This window comes from Chionomys nivalis, chromosome 5 (genome assembly GCF_950005125.1).
Source record: "Chionomys nivalis chromosome 5, mChiNiv1.1, whole genome shotgun sequence".
In the NCBI taxonomy this organism is placed as follows: Eukaryota; Metazoa; Chordata; class Mammalia; order Rodentia; family Cricetidae; genus Chionomys; species Chionomys nivalis.
Genome location: NC_080090.1, coordinates 20,931,227 through 20,955,742, shown reverse-complemented (window position 1 = coordinate 20,955,742; position 24,516 = coordinate 20,931,227). Strand labels below are relative to the sequence as shown.

Here is a 24,516-nt window from a genome sequence, read left to right as displayed (position 1 = left end):
TCTTGGAAAGGAATATTCAGTTTTTTGTTTTTGTTTTTTTTTTTTAAGATTGAATGCTGTCCCTGGTAAGTTGACCATGCATCAGTGGAAGGTCACACATCTAAGAATATATGAGAAAACAAATTGAACTTGATGGGTTAAACAGGGATACAAATTTGAGTGGATAGGGAAAGGGTATTTCTGGAAGCAGTTGGGGCGCAATGAAAATAATCAAAACATACTGTGTGAACTTCTCAAAGAAGCAATAAGTAAACAAGTAAACTAAACCTCTAAAAAGCCCTTTGTCTTGATCAAACTTAATTCTCAAATTGACAGAGCTTAGAGTCATCTAAAGGAGAAACTTCAATTGGAGAATTGCCTAGATCAGGTTTGTCTGTGGCCATGTCTTTGGGAGGCTGTCTTAATGATCAATTGATGTAGGAAGGCCCAACCTACAGAAAGCAACACCAATTCTCTGGTAGGAAAACTAGATGCAATTAAAATCCAGGATTGTGAAGCCCTGCCCCTATGGATACATCTACAAAGCAGTCTTGCAACCAAAGCTCACTGAATATTTCTGGAATGGGCAAAGGATTAGGGACTTTGCTGTGAGATTTGAGCCCTTACTAATGCTGGAAGCTACATCCATGAAATGTCAACATCTAGACTGTCCAATGATGGAGGAGGGTCGTCTGTCTATCTGTTGCTTTCATTGGTTAATTGATAAAGAAACTGCTTGGCCTGATAGGGCAGAAAATTAGGTGGGTAGAGTAGACAAAACAGAATGCTAGGAAGAAGGCAATGAGGCAGATGCCTCAGGCAGATGCTATAGCTCTCCTCTCCAAGATGGATGCAGGTTAAGATCCTTCCTGTTAAGCCACACCTCGTGGTGCTACACTCATTAATAGAAATGGGTTAATCAAGATGTGAGAGCCAGTAAGAGGCTAGAGCTAATAGGCCAAGCAGTGTTTTAAAGAATACAGTTTCCGTGTAACTATTTCGGGTAAAGCTAGTTGTGCAGGAGCTGGGCGAGAACGCAACCTGCTGCTCCTTCTACAGTCCAAACATGATATAAATAATGGACACCAATGGACATGTCAAAATGGATGGCAGTGGGGCACAAGGCTTCAACCATATACAAAGAGAACCACAGACAAGGGAAGAATGCTGGGAGAGACAGACAGTCATCTCCTGAGAACACTGTACAAATTGCTGTCAAATGGTCAGCCCTGAAAACACACATAAAAGACTGAGCAGTTTATATTTAGGAATATCTATACATGTAAAGCAATTAATGATATTAAAGGCCATGGATCTGAAAGAGAAGAAGGGAGGGTATATGAGAAGGTTTGGAGGCAGGAAGGAGAAGAGAGAAATAATGTAATTTATATTATAATCTGATGGGGGAGAGTCTTCTGTTTTGTGTTAATTTGGTTAAATAAAGAGACTGCCTTGGCCCTTTAATAGGACAGAAAATTAGGTAGGCGGAGTAGACAGAACAGAATGCTGGGAGAAAGAATCCGAGTCAGGCAGTCGCCATGATTCTCCTCTCCAAGGCAGACGCAGGTTAGGATCTTACCGGTAAGATACCATCTTGTGGTGGAACACAGATTATTAGAAATGGGTTAATCTAGATGTGAGAGCTAGCCAGTAAGAGGATAGAGCTAATGGGCCAAGCAGTGTTTGAAAGAATATAGTTTCCGTGTAATTATTTCGGGGCATAAGCTAGCTGGCGGCCAGGAGCCAGGCGGCAGGAACGGGTAAAGCTAGTCGGGTGGCTGGAAGCAGCCCGCAGCTCCTTACAACAATAATCTTGTAGGAGGAGGTCACCTGTTGGTTTCCAGCAGCTCAGCCTCGAAATAACCACACAGAAACCATATTATTTAAATCACTGCTTGGCCCATTAGCTCTAGCTTCTTATTGGCTAACTCTTACACCTTAATTTAACCCATTTCTATTAATCTGTGTATCACCACGAGGCTGTGGCTTTTGGGCCTGAGCAGCTGGGAATGAAACAAGTGGCTTCCACCAACATAATCTCAAAAATAAAAACAAAAAAGAACTCCAATTAGACCTTAAGAGCTTGTTTGGAGGATCTAGCAGGGGAGCTCAGCTCCTCGTGTACCCTTGAAAAGACCAGTCCTCTATTCGGGGAAGGTCGTCCTCTTTGACCCAGCATGTAGCTTCAGGAGCAACACACATGGAGTGGTGAGGGAGGAAGGTGACACCTGCCTAGCCAGCCAGATCAGCTGAATCAACCCTGACAATCAATGAGGTGACAGATGTCACAGCCAGATCGCCCAGCAATGAGGACACTAAGAGAGACTTACATAGCTCTAATCTACATGGGAAGTAGAAAAAGACAAGATTTTCTGTGTAAATTGGGAGCATGGGGACCTTGGGGGAGGGTTGAAGAGGGGAGGGAAGAGGCAGGAAAGGGAACAAAGAAAAATGTAGAGCTTAATAAAAATCAATTTTAAAAAATTAAACACCTTAGAGACAGGAAAAACAAAGAACTCCAATTAGAGGAAAAATATGAGAAATTTCATTCAAAATGTCAATATTAATAAAATTACAATTTTACATTGTCATAAAAACACATTTAAGGCAATCTACCACTGAACTGAAATATAGACAAATTTTTATATGAGATGTTAACAAATTAAATCTATCAGTATATAAAATGGTCAAACGATGAAGATTTGTTTTAGAGTAGAAAGTTTCTTAAAATTAGAAGGCTCCAATTACATTTCATTAAAAAAGTGTTTAAAGGAGAAATTGCAAATAATTATTTGGATTGCTACTGATACAGGCTACAGATTTTTTTTCAATATTTGTACTCAAGGAGAACCTATAGAAAGCTGAGAATAAACTACTTCTTCTCAGCTGATAAAGCAGGCAGCAGTCCTACAGTGAGCATCATACTTGGTTTAAAGTCAGGAAGGGTTTTTTTCATGATTACAAACAAGATAAATCTGATGCCTTTTTCTACTTCTCTTTAACATTATATTGAGTGTTCTAACCAGTCCTGTAAGGTAAGAAAAAGAAAATGAAGTGTCAAAGATTGGGGAGGAAGAAAGAAATAAAACTAGCTTTTTAAAAAACAGACTACAATCATAGGAAATTCAAAAGATGTTACTGACAAGTTTTGTCAGAATTAAGAGACCTTAGCAAAGTTTTTGGCACAAAGCTTTTTATGTTAAACTTTCCTACATTTTGGTATTTAACAAACTATAACAAGTTAAAACTAGGAAATAAAACATTTACCATCATTTCAAACAATATCAAGTACTCACGAATAAAGGCACTTATGAAAAAAATTTCCAAACCTTAATGAAGCATCCTAAAGAGGTTTGAAATAAATGATTATGCTTATGAATTCTAGGACAATCCCTCACTGTTTAACCTAGTCGCAAATTGATCTATGGAGCCAACACAGGTCACTCCAATTTTAGGTTGATTATTTTCAAATTTGTTTTTAATTTAACTAATACTAATATGTATACGTAAGATTAAAGTCCCAGGCGCATCCAAAGAAAGGAGAGGATTTGCCTTTCAAACATCAGTACTTACTTTAAGGTTCAATTAAGAAGTGGTGCTGAAGCAGGGCAAAGAAATCACAGAGAGGGAAGAAAAATGAGTGCTGAACAATAATGAATCCATATTACATCATAGGTAGGGGTTAACAAATCTCCTTCCCCCTAGTCTCAAACTGTTTTCCATTTATATATTCCTCTCATCATTTATTCTTGACATTTTATTTATTGTTTGATCCTCTTGTCATATGTGATTGCAATTACTTGTTTGACTATCAAATGAGCTCCTTGATTATGGAGCACATACTGGTTTAGATGCATACTTCTAGATCCAATCCCAATTTTTGACTTCGTTTAGGCTATTGACAAATACTTGTTAAACAAACCAGTGCATGATAGAACAATGGTTTTGAGCACTTCCTGTCTGCAGGAAGAGACTCATCCTTTTGTTAGATGTTCACAGAAGCTCTGCTTTGGGCACCCAGTGCTAGGACTCAGTAATTAAGTAAAAATCTAGGCTTCAGAATTTAGGGGCTGTGAGATGCATAGCACATGATCTTACCTATAGGGTCATTGCAGGCATAAGAAGTGTCTGAAGTAGCCAAATAAAAGAAAAGCTGATATATAGAAATCAGTAATGTCTACAGCACTCGTTAAGTGGTGAAATTGGAAGGCTGCCAGGGTAGAGAAAGACAAACAGATGAAGAGGTTGGCTACAACAATTATTCAGAAGGGACACATAAGTGGTTCTTGAGTTGATTTCCAATTCCCAGTTCACATTCAGATAAGCAGCTCTATTTCTAAACATTATAGGAGAAGAGTATGTGGACTTTTGCCTACAGGATCTTTTCTTCTTTAGAAGTAGCTACATGATAGATATGTGAAGAAATAATTCCAAAAAGGACAAAAGAGTTGCCAGAGTCACAGATATGACAGGGTAACTCTGCAGCCTGGATATCCCAAATGTAGCTCCAGACCCTCTGCTACTGAAAAATCTCAATACTGCAAGAAAAAAAAATCACCTTAGCAGAAAGACTGACAGATGAAATGGTGATGCCTGAAAGAGAATGCATTCTTTTTAGGAGTGTAGTATTAGACATAGGGATTTGTTTATTTTCTTAGGGGTTGGTTGGGTGTTCTCTGTGAAGAGTCACAGTCATGGACTTGGTGTTACACACTTGTTTGTTTGCTTGCTTGCTTAAGATAGGTTTTTCTCTGTGTAGGAGCCTGAGCTGTCCTGGAATTAGTTATTCTAGACCAGACAGGCCTTGAACTCACAGAGTTCTACCAGTCTCTGCCTCCCAAGTCCTGAGATTAAAGGCATGTGCCACCACCACCCAGCCAGTGTTATATGCTTGTAACACAGCTCTTAACACCTGGTGGGAAGGGGAAGGTTGGGGAAGAATTGTGTTCCCTTTTAGTTCTCTGTTTCAAGCATGTGTAGAATCTCAGAGGCAATGTACTATGTATTCACTTAACGTACACACTCATATGGGTTGGGCCAAGTATATTTATTTTTCTGAAGTAGGGACTAAATGCCCAGATTATGTTTATGAAGACACAGAACAAGTCTTATGACTCAGAACTGATCATACAAAATAAAATCAAAGTAGCTTATAGAAGGCAAAAATTGTTACAACTACAATTTTGTCCCATGAATTAGATATGGATAAAATAGAAACAACCTACAGTAACTAACATTTGACTAAAATGTGCTCTTTGGTGAAAGTTTGTGATTTAACTTATCAAACTTTCTGTGTAGATACACAAATCATTCTCATTTTGTTAATAGAGAAATTGAGACTCAGTGGAGTAAACCACTTGCCAGACTCGCATATTTACTAATTGGCAAGAAGGGTGTGAGGCCCTGGCATATATGACCACACATGTCAATTATTTTGATTGAAGAAAAATCATGAAGAATGAATACTCAAGCACAATGTTTGGGCTAGAGGAGAAGGAGAACTGACTGTGAGAACAATGTCCAACTCTCAGCATTGCTGCCTCCAAAGACACCCAGGCCCCGAGTAGCAGATGACAACTCTGGGATTAAAAAGGCAGTCTTTGCCTGACATGCAACAGATTCTTCCATTATTTAAGAGGAAACCTGCAAGGATGTTATATATCACTTTAGGTCTCCACCAGCCATTGTGAAAATTATCAGGAAAGTCTCAAACTTCATTATCATTAAAATTGTTAGGAAGAAAAAGAGGGAGATGGAAGAAAACCAGAAAATTAAAAATCAATTCTCTTAAGCTTTTTTATTTTGTTTTATTTTGTGGTATTCCAACAAGTACTTTTTGAAATCTTAGAACAGGATATCATAGAAATTTGCTTAGGAGCTGGGGTGCCTGTAATTGAAAACAGAAAGACCTGGGGTGGGAAGTTCCATGAATCCAGAGTGGAAAAAGTTAAAAAATAAAACAAAAACAAAAAACCCAAGACAGCAGGTCAGCATTTCCAAAGGGTTGCAAGGGCTTTCATAGTGCAGTCACAAATGCCAGGCTAAAGCTTTAGTTCTGTTGGCCTCAGAAGATCTCTCAGCAGAACAGATAGCTCTGGAAACCCTAAATCTGAGTGTGCTGTCTGGGGTTTACCCAGACAGAGAAACAGGCCTATCAAATCCAATACTGTAAAGACGTCCCTTGAGAATTGTTCCTGGGCAAAGGGTGCACCTAAGAACTAGTGTGAGACCCTAACCCAGGGACCTCGTTAGGAATTAGGGCAATTAGGAGAGTAAAACTTTATGCCTTTGTTTAGATGGGAGTTTCTATCCCACCTGATTCTATAGCCATTCAGTTCCAAAGAAACATACAGAGGCTTATATTAATTATAAACTGTTTGCTTTATTAGCTCAGGCTTATTATTAACTAGCTCTTACTACTTAAATTAATCCATAATTTTTATCTATGTTTAGCCACATGGCTTGGTACTGTTTCTCAGTAATACATTCTCATCTTGCTTCCTCTGCATCTAGCTAGTGACTGTGTTTCCTCTCTGCCTTTCCACTTTCCAAAATTCTCCTAGTCTGGTTGCCCTGCCCATATATCCTGCCTGGCCACTGGCCAATCAGAGTTTTATTCAACCAATATCTGTGACAAATCTTTACAGTGATAAGAGCATTATCCCACAGCACCTTTGGTTACTGCTCATAGGAACAGCCTGTATTTGAGAAACTGAAATATATTTTGTTAACAAACCAGCAAACCCAGAATAAACATGCCAAAGAAGTAATTGCCTACTATTCTTTGCCTGAAGATGCTTTCTTCATTAGTTGAATAAACAAATATTATCCACTCTCATGCCAGGAAGTATGCTGACTGTGGATACTAGCACAATGAAACCATTAATGGTGCTTGCTGCCATAGACTTATTAAGTAGGGGAGCGTAGTAAGCAGTAGTTAAGCCATTACTATGTTTGCATATGTTTGAACAGGGCATCGTCTACACAGATGCAGTCCGGTACAAACTCTTTGGTAACTAGATAATGTATTTATGCCATTAGTAGAGGAGGTTACCCTCCTTTAGCCAGAGAGAGCACTCTACGATTCATAGATTATAAGGTAGACTGTGGGCTGGATTTAGAAGATGGTGTTGTTTAAAGCATACACTGCCTATCCAGGCAGGCAAATTTAAAACTAAAAATATCACAAGGTTATTACTAGAAGGAAAAACGAAATGCTGAAGGGAAAACTATAGAGAATAAGTTGTACTAACGTGCTGATGTCTTTCAACATTTTTCTTGGTCATGAAGTTTAATATGGATTATTGAAGACAAATATCAGTCAACTAGTTAAAGTTATAGAAGGAAATTTAAGGTAGAGGAAAAGAAAAGGTGTGGGAAAGAATTGATGAATTAATAGAAATTCATTCCAACACGCGAAACACTCCAAAATGTGCAAGGAAAAGGTGACAGAGAGATCATGTTGGAGCTAATGCTTTTTACAATTTCAGGCTTAGTTGGAGCTAGTAAAGCTTCTAAGGAAGTAATGACTCAATCATATATAAACTTCTAATTGAAATATAAGAAATGAACCCAAGAGTTGCAGGTTGGCACTCAGAAAGAATTAGGGGACTACTCTGGTTTTCCAGTGTGAATGCTTTGAGCTGGAGCCCTGGTAGAAGACACAGTGATGACACTGGATTGTTGAGACCTCAAAAACCAACCCACCATAGGAACCTTAACACACGGTCCGGAGTACTGTCTTTAACCACCTGTGGCTTAGGAGCCAATTCTGAGAAAGAGATTATCTGTGGAAAGTGTGGCTTTTCACAGAAATCTGAAGGGGTTACAGTATGAGCCTCTGTGGCAGCTTGACAGAATAATGTCTAATTCATCACGTCAAGAATCATAATAGTCTCTTTCAATTCTCAGAGTAGGGAACTTGAACAAAGGGGCATCTCTCTCCCTGGAATATACTCTTGAGACACATGTCAGTATGGAATAAACTGCACCTATTGGGTCACAAGATATTAGTGGTAGAATTGTTTACATTGGGCTCTTTTCAGAACCTTTTCTTCTTCTTCCTCTTGCTCATAACTGATAGTGTCATGGCTTACACAGGAAATGGGTTAAAGTGGTAGATATGCAATGCCTTCCCAACACATTTATCTCATTTGATACAATGACAAATTAACCAGAATATGCTTGTGAATCACCAAACTCTGTTAAATGGTATTATAAAAACATTAATGCCAAGATTCCATTTCTTTGCTTTGCTTTCTTTCTCTCTCTCATCTCTCTGTCTCACCTCTCTCTCCTTCTCTCTCTCCTTTCCTCCCTCCTTACTCTCCTCCCTCTCTTCCTTCCTTCCTGTCTCTTCTTCCTCTTTTTCTTTTTTTCTTGCACTATGAACCAGACTGGCCTTGAACTCAGAGATCAGCTTGCCTCTGCATCCTGAGTGCTTGGATTAAATGTGTGGGCCAACACTACCTGGCAAGATTCCATTTCTTAATATGACATTCAAGAGCCTTCAGCAGAACTCTGCTTGTTAGCTATGGATAAGAGTCAGTTCAGAAACACTGACCAGTCATATCCGGAAGTTAAGTGTATCTTAAAATCTGCCACTTTGATAAGCAGATAGATACATTTCTCTAGGTGGGGCTATAAAAATCATTTATAACATGTTTGTATCAGTGTCATAAGAGAAATACTCAAGAAGATATGGTCCCCAGGAATATGAACTGACTCTAGGAGGAGATGTAGGTGAGAAGTAATAGCAATTCAAGTCAGGATTTAGTTCATCAATACTAGAGGTTAAAAATTGTTATGATCATTCAAAGATCCATTTTCCATTCTCTTTTTGCTCTCAGCTTATCATGATCAAGAAAATAGCTTCAAAGGGTTCTGTAACAAATAACTATTTACTATTTCTACTGTTTTAACTAACTAAATATACTCTACATCTGCTAGGTGCATGGTGCCACTTGATTCTTGGCTGATTTATTGAGATCTTGCTCTACCTATAGAGTTCAGGCAGTTTCTTTATAGCTACCTCACACATATTCAACCATAGTCTTCAGGGAATGTGGAGGCCTGAAAATATGAGCCTATTTCCACCTTGACCAAAGAGAGTTAGGACTTACCTCTAGTTCCTTCAAGGTTATTGTGCTTCTGTCTCAAAGAACCTACCTAGATTTAGAGCCTAGAGTTCAACTCTCTCAAGGTTATTGTCAACACTTGCCAGACTTTGTACTTCAGGAATAGAGAAGTAGATGTGTTTATACCTCAAACAAAAGTCTAAGGATCCTACTAAGGCTTCAGTTCACTTAAGGAGGTCACTTTGGATTCCACCCAGGGAGTGGTTTGCCTACAACGTTTTTGGTCTAGGGTGTGAGCAAGATTTGTTTTGTTCTGGAGTTTAACTTTGGACACAGCCCACCACCTTCCATTTCTATGTTCATTTCCTTGTATCATGTTAATGTTGTCTTTTGTCTTACTCCTACCTTTTGGGGGTCAGGGGTATTTTAAGTGGGCAAAATTTCAGTACTAACTGGAATTTCCTCCCGACAGTATTCTACATGTTTCTCCATTTTATTTTTCTTTCATGTCTTCATATTCATTATTAATATTTTCTAAATCCCCAAACTTCCACAAGAGTTATTTTCATTGAGGCTAATCCCTGACAAATGGTGCCAAAACGTTGGTCTGACTGGTGAACCCCCAAACCCACAGAAGTGTGGACAGGTGTATAGGGCGTATGTAAGGGACTCTGCTAGAAAATTGCCCCACAGGTGGAGAGGTAAATAATGAGCACTCAAGGTGGATCTCTGTGAGTTCGAGACCAGCCTGGTCTACAGAGCTAGTTCCAGGACAGGCTCCAAAGCCACAGAGAAACCCTGTCTCGAAAAACCAAAAAAAAAAAAAAAGAAAAAAGAATAAAAAGAAATAGTAGATAATAATAAATGAAAGAGAAAGGCAGGGCAAAAAATCGGGAGTAAATCACAAATATGAGACAAGGAAATAGTATTCAACTATCTGTACAATTGCTTAAATGTATTTTGATAACCAGAGGAGCTGAAATGAAGCAGAAACAAAGGCAGAGATTTCTGGAGTTTGCAAATATTATATTCCTACCCTCACACTGGCAGTGTATCTGCCACTACCTTCAGGTTGTTCCAGGTATTGGAGAAGTCAAAATAAGGCCTTGCCTTCTACCCTGCAAGTGGCAGTAGTTTGATCACCTAGCCACAACCTCTATTGCTACTGGGCTGGTGAAAAGAATGAGGGGAGTATGGCATTTGACCTAGCAATGGCCTAGATTTCTGTGGTGGAGCCAGGAAAGATTCCTGGGAATTTATCTAGTGCCAGGTTTTTTGCTAGCCCCATAATGGCTCCCTCAATCAAGATATCTCTTTCCTTGCTCTCATCTCTGTCCTTCCTCCATCTTGACTATCCCATTCCCTCAAGTTCTCCTGCCCACTCCTCTTCTCCCCTTGCCCTCCCCTTTTGCCCTCCCTACTCCCTCCACCCCCAAACTCCCAATTTTGTCTGGTGATCTTGTCTGTTTCCCCTTTCCAGGTGGATCTTTATATGTTTTCCTTAGGGTTCACCTTGTTACTTAGCTTCTCTAAGATCATGAACTATAGGCTCAATATCCCTTGCTTTATAGCTAGTATCCACTTATGATACATGTTCATCTTTCTGGGTTTGGGTTACCTCATTCAGGATGGTGTTTTCTAGTTCTATCCATTTGCATGCAAATTTCAAGATGTCATTTTTTTTCCCATTGTGTAGTACTCCATTGTGTAAATGTGCCACATTTTCTTTATCCATTCTTTGGTTGAGGGTCATCTAGGTTGTTTCTAGGTTCTGGCTATTATAAACTGCTATGAACATAGTTGAACAAATGTCTTTGTAGTATGATTGAGCATCTTTTGGGCCTAAGATTGAGCCCAAGAGTAGTATTGCTGGGTCACATATATACTATCATATCATCAGCAAATAACAAAAGTTTGATTTCTTCCTTTTCAATTTGGATCCTCTTGATCTTCTTTTGTTGACTTTTGCTATAGCCAGAACTTCAAGAACTATGATAAATAGATATGGAGAGAGAAAATAAAATACTATTTAGAGCTCGAGAAGGCCTTAAAACTTTGCATGCTTGCAATCTGTGCACAGGTTGATCAGCAGAAGATGAGAGCTGATGGATTCTCGGTGTTGGTGTACAATCTGTCTAAACCAATAACTGACTCCTCAACTGAGGAGTCACAGGAAAAACCTTGTGAGGGAAGCTGAAAATGGCAGCAGCAATGCCAATTAACAATGGTGATGGTGGCAAACAACTAAGAAGGCCTAAGCATTCATATACCTCAGTATCTCCTCACAGACCAAAAGAGCGGACAAAGGCAAACAGCACTGAGATTTTATGACATGAAACAAAATCCAGAAGAGCTACAACATGTTCAGTTGACATGAAAAAGCAATCATTTCATATTTTATACCTCATATATAATGTGTCAGCAGTGACTGTTAGCATAGCTAGTTCTGGGTGCAATAAGATAACAAAATGTGCATGAGTGGAAAAGTTTCATATAATGGTGATGACAATTAAATTAGAAGTATAAGATCCCTGCAAAAAATGTCTCAAATTCTGAGAGTATAAGAACACAATAAACGTTTTTAGGATATGGAAAGTTGAAAGTAGTATATGAAGAATGATCTGGTTAGACTGAGATACAAGGTCAAGTTGAGCTAAAGGCCTTAGAATGAGTGTAGTTTGAGAGGTAATCAGTACTGAGGTAAATGAAAAAATTAGAAAGGTTTAATTCAGGGACAGAACTGATGAGTTTACCAAGAGATTCTAAAATCGATTCTAGTGTTAAAGAATCAGAGGTCACCCGTGTGTGTGTGTGTGTGTGTGTTTGTGTGTTTGTGTGTGTGCCTAACAGTAGGAATCCTTGCTCAAACCCTACTAGGTAACTGGTTGACTTCTTAGAACTCATAAAGCCTTACACTTCCATCTGTTGGTACTAGAGAATTGGGCTGAAAACATGGCATAGATCCCAATAAGGACCCTGTCGTCTTCCTGAAGGAAAACCTTAACCTTCAGGTGAAAGCCTTTTCACTCCAGAGACTGTTCCTAATACCTCAGTCAGATCTGTTTTCCCCTGTGTTATACTGATTAGGCAATGAGCTGCCTCAGTAACAAGGTCTCAGGGTACTTTGTTATTTGTATTTTGACTTCTGTCGCTGTCCATTGGGAAGAAAAAGTGTTACTTTGGAGAGAGACACTTAACAATTGGGACAGTGATTTAATATATTATCGAGAGTCCTAGGCCATATTACTTGTAACTATCCCACCTCTGATTTACTCCACCAAGTTGGACTGTATGTCTTGTAGAACTTGCTGTCCTTCATTTTGATCTCAGACACAGAAAGAGTGCGCTCATCATTGTCTCTATCTTTAGCGGTTGCTCTTATGTATGACATTCTCAGGGGTGGTCAGAGAGTTGTCAGAAAAGAAGAGGCAGGATTAAACCATAACTTGTGTATAAGACACTGGTACCTCTGTTAAAATGAAACTCATAGACTATTTTGCATCCTGAAGTTTAGGAATGGGTGGATTTATAATGATATTATGAAGGGCGTTAACTAAAACCTATAAAACATTTTATAATCCAGTAAGATCTGCAACCTATTATTTCTGGTGGTCACATTTCCAGGGTGGTGGACAAACCTCACCTGTGAGCAGAGCCTTGCAAAACCTGGAAGGAAGAGGATACCTGGTGAGTGTGATTTTCCTTAGTATTTACGGTGGGACACTTCACATGTTCAGCTGTCACAAAGCTGAATTCTGCAGGAGATGGGTAACACCACCACTTATGCAGGAGAATATGATTTCTTGGAATTTGGGAATCTAGATGAATCATTAAATAATACGGAGGTGGGAAATTAAACCCACCAAGGGCCTTTAATTGAGTCATATTCCAAAGATTCTACCATATGAAGACTACCATGGCCATTTTTTCTCCCTATCACTAACAGAGTCCTCTTTTTGTGACCATTGAATGTAGTGAATTGCAGAAGAAATTATTTTAATGACTAAAATAAGAATGTTTTGGACATAGCAACCCAAATGCATAGGAGACATTAAAAATTCAGTAGTAAAGAAAACAAGAGGCCATGAATTAGAGGTAGAGTGAGGAGAGATATGTGAGTAGGTTTGAAGGCACGAAAGTGAAGGGAGAAATATCACAGTTAAATTATAATCTCAAAAATATATGAAAAATTAAAAAGTTCATGAAGCAACAGAATAATATTTTTCTTTAGGAAAACCTGGAGATATTTTGTTTATGTAATATTGGGCCATGGGCAAGCCTTGCTTTTACCTTTAGTTGTTTATTTGATAGAAAGGAAAAGTAACACAAAATTCAGACTCACAGACACTTTCTGAGTTTGGTGGTTTCTTTCCATCTTTACATTACTTCCTTTTTTCCTCTTTTCTTTCCCTCCTCATCTAAATGTCCCAGAACCAGTTATATAAATTTATTCTTGCCAATGCATTTAATGTACCACCCTATTCTCTGTTCTCTTATGGTTATTGTGTCTCCTGGAGTCTACTTCACATTTGTTCTAGAATAGAGTCTTTAAAGACGTTAATAGTTTACAATTAATTAATGGAGTCACAGAAAATGGAAGCAGGGATACTCAAGGTCATAGGCGCGAATGAGGTTTTTCACTAAACAAATGGGAGTAATTTTAGAAATAGCATGCATGAATTTCAGTGTATACACATGCAATGAGACTGATTTATTGCTGATAGTTTCCAAACTTTGATCCTTAATTCAACAAGGGATTGGGGAGCCACTGAAACATATTCTTACCTGTTTTAATTAGATTATTCTGGTCCAAGGGAGAAATAAAATGAAGGGCATCCCCACTGAAAGGATTAAAACAAAGTTAAACTTTCTCACTTACTCTATACCTTAGCGAGGATAGCATATGTGCATACATCTGATTGCTAAACTATCAGAGAGGATTTTTTTTTCATTTTCATTCTTTTCTTATACATTACATCCCGAATTCAGTTTTCCCTCTCTCCACTCTTCCCAGTCTTCCTCTCCACTTCTTCTCTCCTCCTTCTCCAGATTCACTCTCCCACTATTTCTGTTTTTTTTTTTTTTTTTTGAACACGTCTCCCAGGGATATCAACCCAACAAGAAATAAAAAGTTACAATAAAACTTGGCACAAACTCTCATATCAAAACTGCATGAGGCAACCCAGTAGGAGGGAAGGAGTTCCAAGAGCAGGCAAGAGTCAAAGACACTCCACTCCTACTGTTAGGAGTCCCACAAAAATATCCAGCTACACAGCCATGCATATATGCAGAGGTCCTAGCTCATACCCATACACAGTACATGATTGTCGTTTTAGTCTGTGATTCCCTATGAGCCCTGGTGAGTTGATTCAGTGAGCTGTGTTATTAGGGTGTCCCACAACCCTTACCCTGCCTCTTCTGTGGGGTTTCCCTGGCTCTGCCTAGTGTTTATGGCTCCCTGCGTCTGCTCCCATCAGTTGCTGAATGATGCTTCTCTGATGACAATTGGGCTAAGTGCTAATCTATGAGTATAGCAGGATATCATTAATAATAATTTTATTGATTTTTTTCCCTAGCTGTGTTTAGTTCTACTCTGGGTTTCTGGGCTCTCCAGCCTCTGGTTCCTGGTTATCCAGGCAGTCAGACATGGGTTCCCTTTTGAGATGTGGGCGATACAGAAAGGGTTATAGTAAGAAATTATATTCTGTATTCTGTGTTTGTGTATAAATGGTGTGTGTGCGTGTGTGTGTGTGTTTCTTTGTGTGTGTGTGGGTGACTTGCTGTGCATGTATGCTCAGGTCAGATGACAATTTTGTGGAGTTGATTCTCTCCTTTTACCATTATATGGGGTCAGGGATTATATTCAGGTGGCCACATTTGCACGGTTAGTGCATTTATCAATGAACCATCTTTTAGCCCCACAAAAGTTTAATTTTTTGACTATGAAAAAATCCTATGTGTACACGGGAGAGAAATGATAAAACTCATAGGTCAAGTTTAGGATACTCATATGATTGTTTACGAATCCCTGAATTTTTAATTAAATCTCCTACCTCCAAGTCTACCATAATGCATTCTGGCTCATTACAAAGAAAAAAGGACTCTCCACTAATAAAATTCCCATTTTTACGGGCTTCCTGTGTGTAAAGCACCAGATCAGAGTCTTCACCAACATTAACCTGGTTAATGTCCATGGCAGCTCTCTGCTATATTACTATTATCAATTCTCAAGTGAATTTGAATATTACGCTTAAAAGCTTAAAAAACTATTTTAGAATTTATGCAGGAGTATTTAATGACCAGATCCTTTGGAAAAACATGATTGAAGCATTCAGGAGCAAGATGTGAGCTTTTGATCAACCAGATGAGGAAAATGCATTAAGAGACAATGGTAACAACACAGGAAAGATAACAGATGTCAGCTATTGAGTGTTGGTGAGAAGTAGAGGGAAGAAGTGGGTGGAGACAGGAAAGAGACTTTTAGGAGATACTGCCTTGGGGTGAATGAAGAAATGAAAGGGAAACGATTCAATAGATTCTTGACTTTCTAGCATGGCTAAGGGAACAAGGTTAGATTTCCCCCAGTTGAGTCTTCCATACTGAGATCATTATGGTAAGACAGAAAGTATAGATCGGCTAGCTCCTTTTTCCACCAAATACATCATAGAATGAAGAAATGAAATGAACATAGGACAATTTTTTTTCTGTGATTAAATGAATTTTCCCTTTCTGGTGCTCATTTCTTCCTTGAAAGGAAAATTGCAGGCTCATTTATGCTCATTCCTTCTTGGGACTAGATCTCAGGAATTCCTATACTACCTTACAGAAACCTTGTTTTGTCATGTGAGAGGATAGTTATGGCAGGATCTCTGGGAAGACAAGGAGTAAGCACGCAACTTTTTCTATTTTTCAGAATGACAGTGGGTGATGGGCACCAGGTTTATCGAGACAACAAAGACTAGGATGGGATTCTGTGGAGAACAAATCTTAAGATCTTTATAGGGAACTTGCCATTAAATGCAGCTGATATGATGAAAAAATTGCCAATCTATGATAGGTTTTATCCTTCACTAGATAAGTGTTCATTTGATCTCAGGTGTCATAATTCAGGGTGTGTTGGGGAAGAACTAAAGAGTTGGTCATATTTAATATCTCAACTGCTTTTCCCATGATCTAGATCTACTTTTTCAATACCAACAAGCTGTGTCTTGATTTCTTTAAACAGCTTTATTGTGAAATAAAAGCAAAACAGTTTTACCAAAAGATAATGGATACCTACTAAAGTGGGTGTATTTGGTATGTACATGTGACTAGTTGGCCATAGGCAATCATTCATGATATCTTAACCACCACCAAGTAAAGGCATATTTATCACCGTAAAGGACTTCCCATGTCCCTTGATATTTTCCCCCACCTTCTGTAGTAAGACAGTTAACATGAGATCAATACCTTCAAAAATTTTAAGTTGGCACTGAAATATTATCAACTCTATGCATTGTTCTGTAGGGATGCTATGACAACCTGATTTTTGTTGAATAATTGAAATACTACAGCAGTTGAATTACCACTCCATAATTCCTTGGTCTTATCCTCTGGTAAATACCATTCTTTGTTTTTAGCACTTGACACTTTAAAAACTCATATAAATGAAACCACTCAGTATTTGTTCTTCTGTTAGTCACCCATTTAATTTGAAATATAATGATAATACATATTTATCCATTACCTATTTAACTTGCAATGTGATGATAATACATATTCATCCATTATATCACAAATGCAGTATTTAGTTCCTGTAATGCTGGATAACGTTCTGTTCTAAATGTATGTCAGGTTTTCATTTCTCAAGCTGACGGCTAGGGACATCTAAATTGTTTCCATAAGTTGTCACATAGGCACTGAGCCACAGTTACCACAAATGTGCAAGAGTCTGAGGCTTAAAAGTTTTGTTTCCAATTAAGGTGTGCAGAAGGTTGCTCCGTATCACTAGTCATGGGGGAAATGTAAACCTACAGCACAAGGGGATACTTGCTAACAGCGAGGAGATTTGATGTTACAAACCTACCGTGACGATATAGCAAGAGTTGGGAGTGGTTGGGAAAAGCTGGAAATCTTGTATATTGTTGGTGGGAACATAAAATGATGAAGTCAATATGGGAAAAAGATCATTAAAACTTATAGATAGAACTATCAAATGCTTCATCAATCCAAATTTCTGGCTACAGTGTTGAAAAATTGAAATCAGGTCACTGTCTCTACAAGTCCCCTTTAACTTAACTTTACATATTATTTCTTTCTCTGCCCTGAATCCAAGGATCCTCCTCTAACTACTCTACAGTCCCAAGGAAGAGGGTGGGCACAGGGGAAAACTGCACAAGGCACCAGTAGCTGAGTTCTGATGACATTGGTGCCTGGAGCCCAGCCTGGGCAGAACATGCTCCTTACTAAGTAGGCCCTGCCTACTCTATTTTGTGCTTGACTCTCCATACGTTTCTTTCCTTTGTCAAGCTCCCCGAAGCCTCCACCTCCCTCCATGCCAAAGAAGAACTCCACCTTTGTGATTGAGTTCCTCTTTGAAGGCTTCTCCAGCTTTGGTTGGCAACACAGGCTTGTCTTCTTTATTGTTTTCCTGACATTGTACCTTCTGACTCTGTCAGGCAATGTGATCATCGTGACTATTATTCGCCTTGACCGTCATCTCCACACACCCATGTACTTTTTTCTGAGCATGCTCTCCATCTCTGAGACTTTTTACACTGTTGCCATCATTCCTCGTATGCTCTCTGGCCTCCTTTATCCCTACCAGACTATAGATATCCAAGGCTGTGCAACCCAGCTCTTCTTTTATCTAACTTTTGGCATCAACAACTGTTTTCTTCTCACAGCAATGGGTTATGACCGCTATGTGGCCATCTGCAACCCTCTGAGATATTCAGTCATCATGGGTAAGAAGGCTTGTATCCACTTGGCATCTGGATCATTGGGAATTGGTCTAGGTATGGCTATTATCCAGGTTACATCAGTGTTTGGCCTGCCTTTCTGTGATGACTTTGTTATTGCTCATTTCTTCTGTGATGTGAGACCTCTGCTGAAGCTGGCCTGCACAGATACCACTATCAACGAAATAATCAACTTTGTTGTCAGTGTCTGTGTCCTTGTCTTACCCATGGGCCTTGTCTTCATCTCTTATGTTGTCATCATTTCCACCATCCTTAAGATTGCCTCAGCTGAAGGTCGGAAAAAGGCCTTTGCCACCTGTGCCTCTCACCTCACAGTGGTCATCATTCACTATGGATGTGCCTCAATCATCTACCTAAAACCCAAATCCCAGAGTTCCCTTGCACAGGACAGACTCATCTCAGTGACTTACACTGTCATCACTCCTCTGCTCAACCCAGTGGTATACAGTTTGAGAAACAAGGAGGTCAAAGAGGCTCTACGAAAGGCCCTTTGTCTTAGACCCTTTTCCTCTTAATAGGATATTTTTGGAAGATGTTTGTTTTATGCTAAAGGTATGTTTATTGTTCTGCTCTTCCAATAATGTTTTTATGTATAAAGTCAAGAAAATTAAAGTAAGTGGAACTGATTGATAAAACAGGAACTACTTTCTTCAGTAGTAACATTGATGTGGGTCCTACTCAAAGCATATATGGAAGTGTGTGGTATAAAAACTTGGTCGCCTGTGCTTCTCACTCCTCCATGATTTTATTTGTGTTTTTGTGGGACTGGAGACATTTTAACAATGGTTTTGGTTATTTACACAAACGAACAAAGACTCAAAGTCTAGCCGTATCCTAAATGATTGTGAACGCATCTTGGCAAAACTTCTCTGGTGAAGTTAAAGGTGTCAGGTTGCAGCCTTTGTGAAAAGCAAGTGAGAAGACAGGAACATATATGGATCTCCGTCAAAAACGCTTTTGCATTCTGGTTTTGCAATTTACTAATACCACATTATAATCAGGGTAACTTTAAAGCTCTGGAGGCACATCTTCTAAGAGGATGGAATATTCCAATTGACCCAGGAATAGTGAGTACACATAAGGAAAGAAAGAGTGTCAGCTACAGTGAGAGGTGTGCAGTCCACAATCCTGAGAGCCATAACTGAGGAACACAGACTGAAATGGAGAACATGTTAAAAGTCAAATATGTATTGATCGATTGCTGTTTTCTGAGTGGTTTTTGTGGGTTGTAGAGAAATGTTTCCTTGATAAGTGGTGAAGTCTACACTTGTATCTGAAGAGTTGGAGCTAGGATACTCCAATGAGAGAGAACATGCAACATCTGTCTTGCTAGACCTAGTTTAGCTCACTAAATATGATTTCTTCTAGCTCCATCCATTTACCTGCAAAGTTCATGATTTCATTTTTCTTTACAGATGAATTGTATTCCATAATGTATATGTACCACACTTTCATTATCTATTTATCAGTTGAAGGACATGTGTGTGGTTTTCATGTCCTAGCTAGTATAAATAGAACAACAATGTGGAGCCCAATCCCAGAGGATACAACTAACAAACATCTTCCACACCAAAGACTCAGGCAATATTGCAAGAGAGAGGACGGAAAGATTGTAAGAGCCATAGGTTCAGAGAGTTTGCTGTGAGACTGTGTCTCCTACAAGTATGATAAGCTACACACCTAAAGTCTCACCAAAATGAAACTAAACATAAACAAAAAGGGACAGCAAATATAGACATGCCAAAGTGGACGGGGGGAAGCCCACAAGACCTTACTCCTACACAAAGAACTATGGAAAATTAAGGAATGCTGAGACCTGGAGAAATACTTTTACTCAGAGAAAAGCACACCTATTTGATATCCAATACCAAAAACATATATACAAGTAACTCTGCATAGACTTGAGCAGGATGTAATTAATAATTTATATATTATATATGTTATTTATAACATACATATGTATATATAACAAATATAGCAAATGCTATGTAATATATTATATATTCCTAAAGATATATACTGCTAAATATACCATTTGTGTATATATGTTAATTGCTGTTACATGAATATATGCATCTATACATATATAAAAACTAGGCCATCAATTTGAATAGAACAAGGAGGAGTATCTGGGAGCCTTTAAAGGGAGGAAGGAAAGAGAAATAATGTAACTAAGTAATAATTAAAAAATAAAAGAAAAGAGTTTAACCTATTTTTCTTACATTCAAGTAAAGGGGTATATAGGTTGAAAGGAACCCAGTAAATGTATAGTTCATCTTTTAGGGTGAATCTAAACTCTAGAAAAACACAGTTGCTAAAATTATAAGCACTTTAACTACAACTCAGATAATATTTATTAATGAACAGAACTCCAAAATTACACTCAATAATGTAAGTTTTTCCTAAACAGTTTTGGTTAATTTTAAGAAGACTTTGATATCTTTGCTTTAAAAGAGAGTTCAATACAGCATTAAATGTCTGCCCTGTCTATGATGGAAAGTGAGAATGGATGATTTGATATGAGGAAGGAGCTCTCTCTCACTGTTGTCCTCTGTGCTAGTCATCTATGCTGGAGAACAAAAGCCCAGAGGTTCTAACAATTTGTGTCTGATCCTGTGGTGTGATTCTGTAGAGGTATGCATCTCCTATAAAATGCTGGGGATTGAGCAAGACTGTGGAAATGAACAAGTCTTTTTATTAAAATAAACGTATGTCACTTTACAGAAATAAAGTGATACACTGAGTTTGGTCTGGGATGAATACCTTTGCGTTTGTGTTTAGATTTGTAGAATTGATGGTGGTTTTACTTTAATTGTATGGGCAAAATACAATTAAAAATGGTTGCCTCACAGTTCTGGTGAACTTGGTTCAACGCTGTTGAGTCTAAGTCTGATGATACATGTAATGCCAACTCTTTTCTGAAGTCATCTGTTGGATATTGGTGTACATCCCCAGCTTTTACCAATCAGGGCTTGCATATGCATTTATCCAGGTGGTGGGAGAACACTGGGCTGAGACTCACAGTGAGTCCCCATCAGGAATAATTCTTGCTAAGGAACCCCAGTCTCCAAGTTTCTACTTAGTTTTGGGTGCATGTTGCCACCAGTGGCTTTCTATTTCAGGGAATTGACTCTCTTTGATGACTATGAAAAGATAATATAGTTCCCACATGAGTGCTCACCTATGAGATAGTTTGAGGGTTTTTTTCTGTAACTTTCTATCACTTCAATTTCTTTTGCTTTTCATTCCTGCTTCCTTCTCTTTGACAGAATAGCAGGGAGCACCCAACAATGAACTTGATGCATTTAAGTATATATCTCAGTCCATTACCAGCACCTCTAAACTATACTATTTAAGATTCCATTTCTAGAACAATGATTGACATAAGACAATTGCTCAATTTTTAGCTATCACATATTGTAGTGGAAAGTTTTAAAAATGATTCTATCATGTGTATTGAGCTAAATTCATTGTGACTCAATTTAGTTGTCAACAACACAGCATTATCTTCTTGGAAAAAAAACTGGTTATAAATAAAAACATGATTTTTTTCTTTGGATCAAGAAATACTTTTTTTTCTTTCTTTTTTGTCTTCTAACGATTCCTTATGGACAGTTTGTTTTCACTGCAGCCTGATGCCTCTACCATCTAGAAACACAGTTTCAAATATAGTCATGTGCAATAACAAACATGCTCAAGGTATGTCTATGCCTTCCCAGTGTTTGAGAAAGAAAGAGTACAACTGCAAACAATGTCAGTGAGTGCGTTTGATAGTTTTGTGTCAGCTTGACACTTTCTTCCACAACTTACTTTCCGTCATGGTGTTTCATCACAGCAATGGAAACTGATTAAGGAAAGTCGGTCTAATAGTGGGGTATCACTATGACAGACACAACTATGTCATTGTAGAGAGGATTTTGGGAGGACTTTGGAACTTTGTGTAAGAAAAAACATTGACCTTTCACTGCTTGGTGGATGTTCTGTAGGGGCTGGAAAGATAAGACTATTGAGAGCAATGCAGGGGCTGGAAAGATGGCTCAGTGGTTAAGAGCACTGACTGTTCTTCCAGAGGTCCTGAGTTCAATTCCCAGCAACCACATGGTGGCTCACAGCCATCTATAATGAGACCTGGTGCCCCTTTCTGGAAATGAGGGCACACATGGAAGGAATGCTATACACATAATAAATAAATAAATCTTTAAAAAGAGAGAGAGAGAGAGGAGAGAGAGAGAGAGAGAGAGAGAGAGAGAGAGAGAGAGAGAGAGAGAGAGAGAGAGAGCAATGCAGATGATGGAGGCCAGGCATATAAGGATTCAGAGTGAAGTTTAAAGACTATTGGGGTCATTTGATATTTTAAATTAAGTCTTAGTTGGGGTCAACCTTGTGGATTCCTGGGAGTTTCCCTGGAACCAGGTTTCTTCCTCACCCTTTAATGCTCCCCTCTATCAAGATATCTCTTTCATTATTCTCCCCCTCCATCCTGGCTCCAACTTGACCATCATAATTCATCATGTTTCCATTTCCACCTCCCTTTTTCTCTACCCCCCCATCACCCCAGTCTACTCACAGCATCTCATCTATTCCCTCTTCCTAGGGAGATCCATGTGTGTCTCTTGGGGTTCACCATGTTACCTAGCTTCTCTGGGACTGAGGACTATAGCCTGGTATCCACTTATAAGTGAGTACATACTGTGTTTGTCTTTCTGGGTCTGGGTTACCTCACTCTGGATCACTTTTTTCTAGTTCCATCCATTTGCCTGCAAATTTCATAATGTCATTTTTTTTCCACTCAGTAATACTCCATTGTGTAAATGTACCACATTTTGTTTATCCATTCTTTGGTTGAGGGGCATTTAAGTTGTTTTCAGGTTCTACCTATTACTAATAATACTACTATGAACATAGTTGATCAGGTGTCCTTGTGATATGATTTTGAATCCTTTGGGTATATGCCCAAGTGTGGTATTGCTGAGTCTTGAGCTAGATAAATTTCCAATTTCCAAATTGACTGCACAAATTTGCACTTCAACCAGCAATGGAGGAATATTCCCCTTACTCCATATCCTTTCTAAAATAGGCTGTCATTAGCATTTTTGATCTTAGTCATTTTGACTGGTGTAAGATAGTATCTCACAGAATTGTTTTGATTTGCATTTGCATGATATTCAAAGATGCTGAACAATTATTTAAGTGTATCTTAGCGATTTGAGATCGATCTGTTGAGAATTCTCTAAAACTGTATCCCACTGGGTGATGATAACACATGCCTTTAATCCCAGCACTTGGAGACAGAGGCAGGCAGATCTCTGTAAGTTTGAGTCCAGCCTGGTCTACAAGAGCTAGTACAGACACTAAAGCTACACATAGAAACCCTATCTCAAAAAAAAGCCAAACTGTATCCCATTTTTAATGGGATTGTTTGATATTTTGATGTCTAGTTTCTTGAGTTCTTTACATATTTTGGATATCAGTCTTCTGACAGATGTGGGGTTGGTGAAGATCTTCACCCATTCTGTAGGCTGCCATTTTGTCTTATTGGTAGTGTCCTTTGTCTTAGAGAAGCTTTTTAGTTTCAAGAGGTCCCATTTGTTAATTGTCAATCTCAGTGTCAGTGCTACTGGCGTTCTATTCAGGAAGTGGTCTCATGTGCCATTGATTTTGAGATGAACCTGAGAGCATGGTGGGATTACAGTTATCACTCCTTTTAGAAATGAAATCCTGAAGTCATAGTAGCCCAGGAAAACAAACTTAAAAAATGGATCTGAATTTGCATCATCCATGTTTTCTTCTGCATGGATTACTCTTTCTAAATGATGGTTGATCAAAAGGCAGAAACTTAATGACATTCACTTAGTGATAAAGATTTATCTCATTATCATGAAAGAATATAAATTGGAAAATAATCCCCCAAGAGTCTGTGTCCGGATATGAGTTTTCATTAATATGACTTACTGGATTTTTCCAAGTTGTATAAAGACATGTGATACAAGTTCAATAACAAAATGAAATAGCTTGTTTTTCCCATCTATGGTGATTGAAAGTTTTGCTGGGTATAGTGGTTTGGTCTGGCATCCATGGTCTCTTAGAGTCTGCAAGAGGTCTATCTTGGTTCTTCTGACTTTCAGAGTCTCCATTGAGAAGTCTGGTGTAATTCTGATAGGTCTGCCTTTATATGTTACCTGACTTTTTCCTTTGCAGCTTTTAATAGTCTTTCTTTATTCTGTATGCTTAGTGGTTTGATTATTAGTTGGGAATGTGACTTTTTACTAGTGTTGTCTAAGTGGTGTTTGTAAGTTTCATGTATCTTTATAGGTATTCTTCCTTTATGTTGGAAATTTTTTCTTCTATGGTTTTGTTGAATATGTTTTTTAGGCCTTTGATCAGGGATTCTTCTCTCACTTCTCTCCCTATTATTCTTAGGTTTGGTCTTTTAATAGTGTTCCATATTTCCTGGATGTTTTGTGTTAGGATTTTTTCAGGTTTAACCATTCCTATGACTT

At 38.5% G+C, this 24,516-nt stretch overlaps 1 protein-coding gene across 1 annotated transcript; it reads left to right on the top strand.

Annotated features, from left to right (window-relative positions):
* The first annotated feature begins 17,589 nt into the window (after positions 1-17,589).
* On the top strand, positions 17,590-18,531 carry LOC130874953 (olfactory receptor 10J3-like). The gene has a single exon (XM_057770530.1). It carries the CDS (start codon positions 17,590-17,592, stop codon positions 18,529-18,531), a length of 942 nt encoding a protein of 313 aa, XP_057626513.1.
* The last annotated feature ends 5,985 nt before the right edge of the window (positions 18,532-24,516 follow it).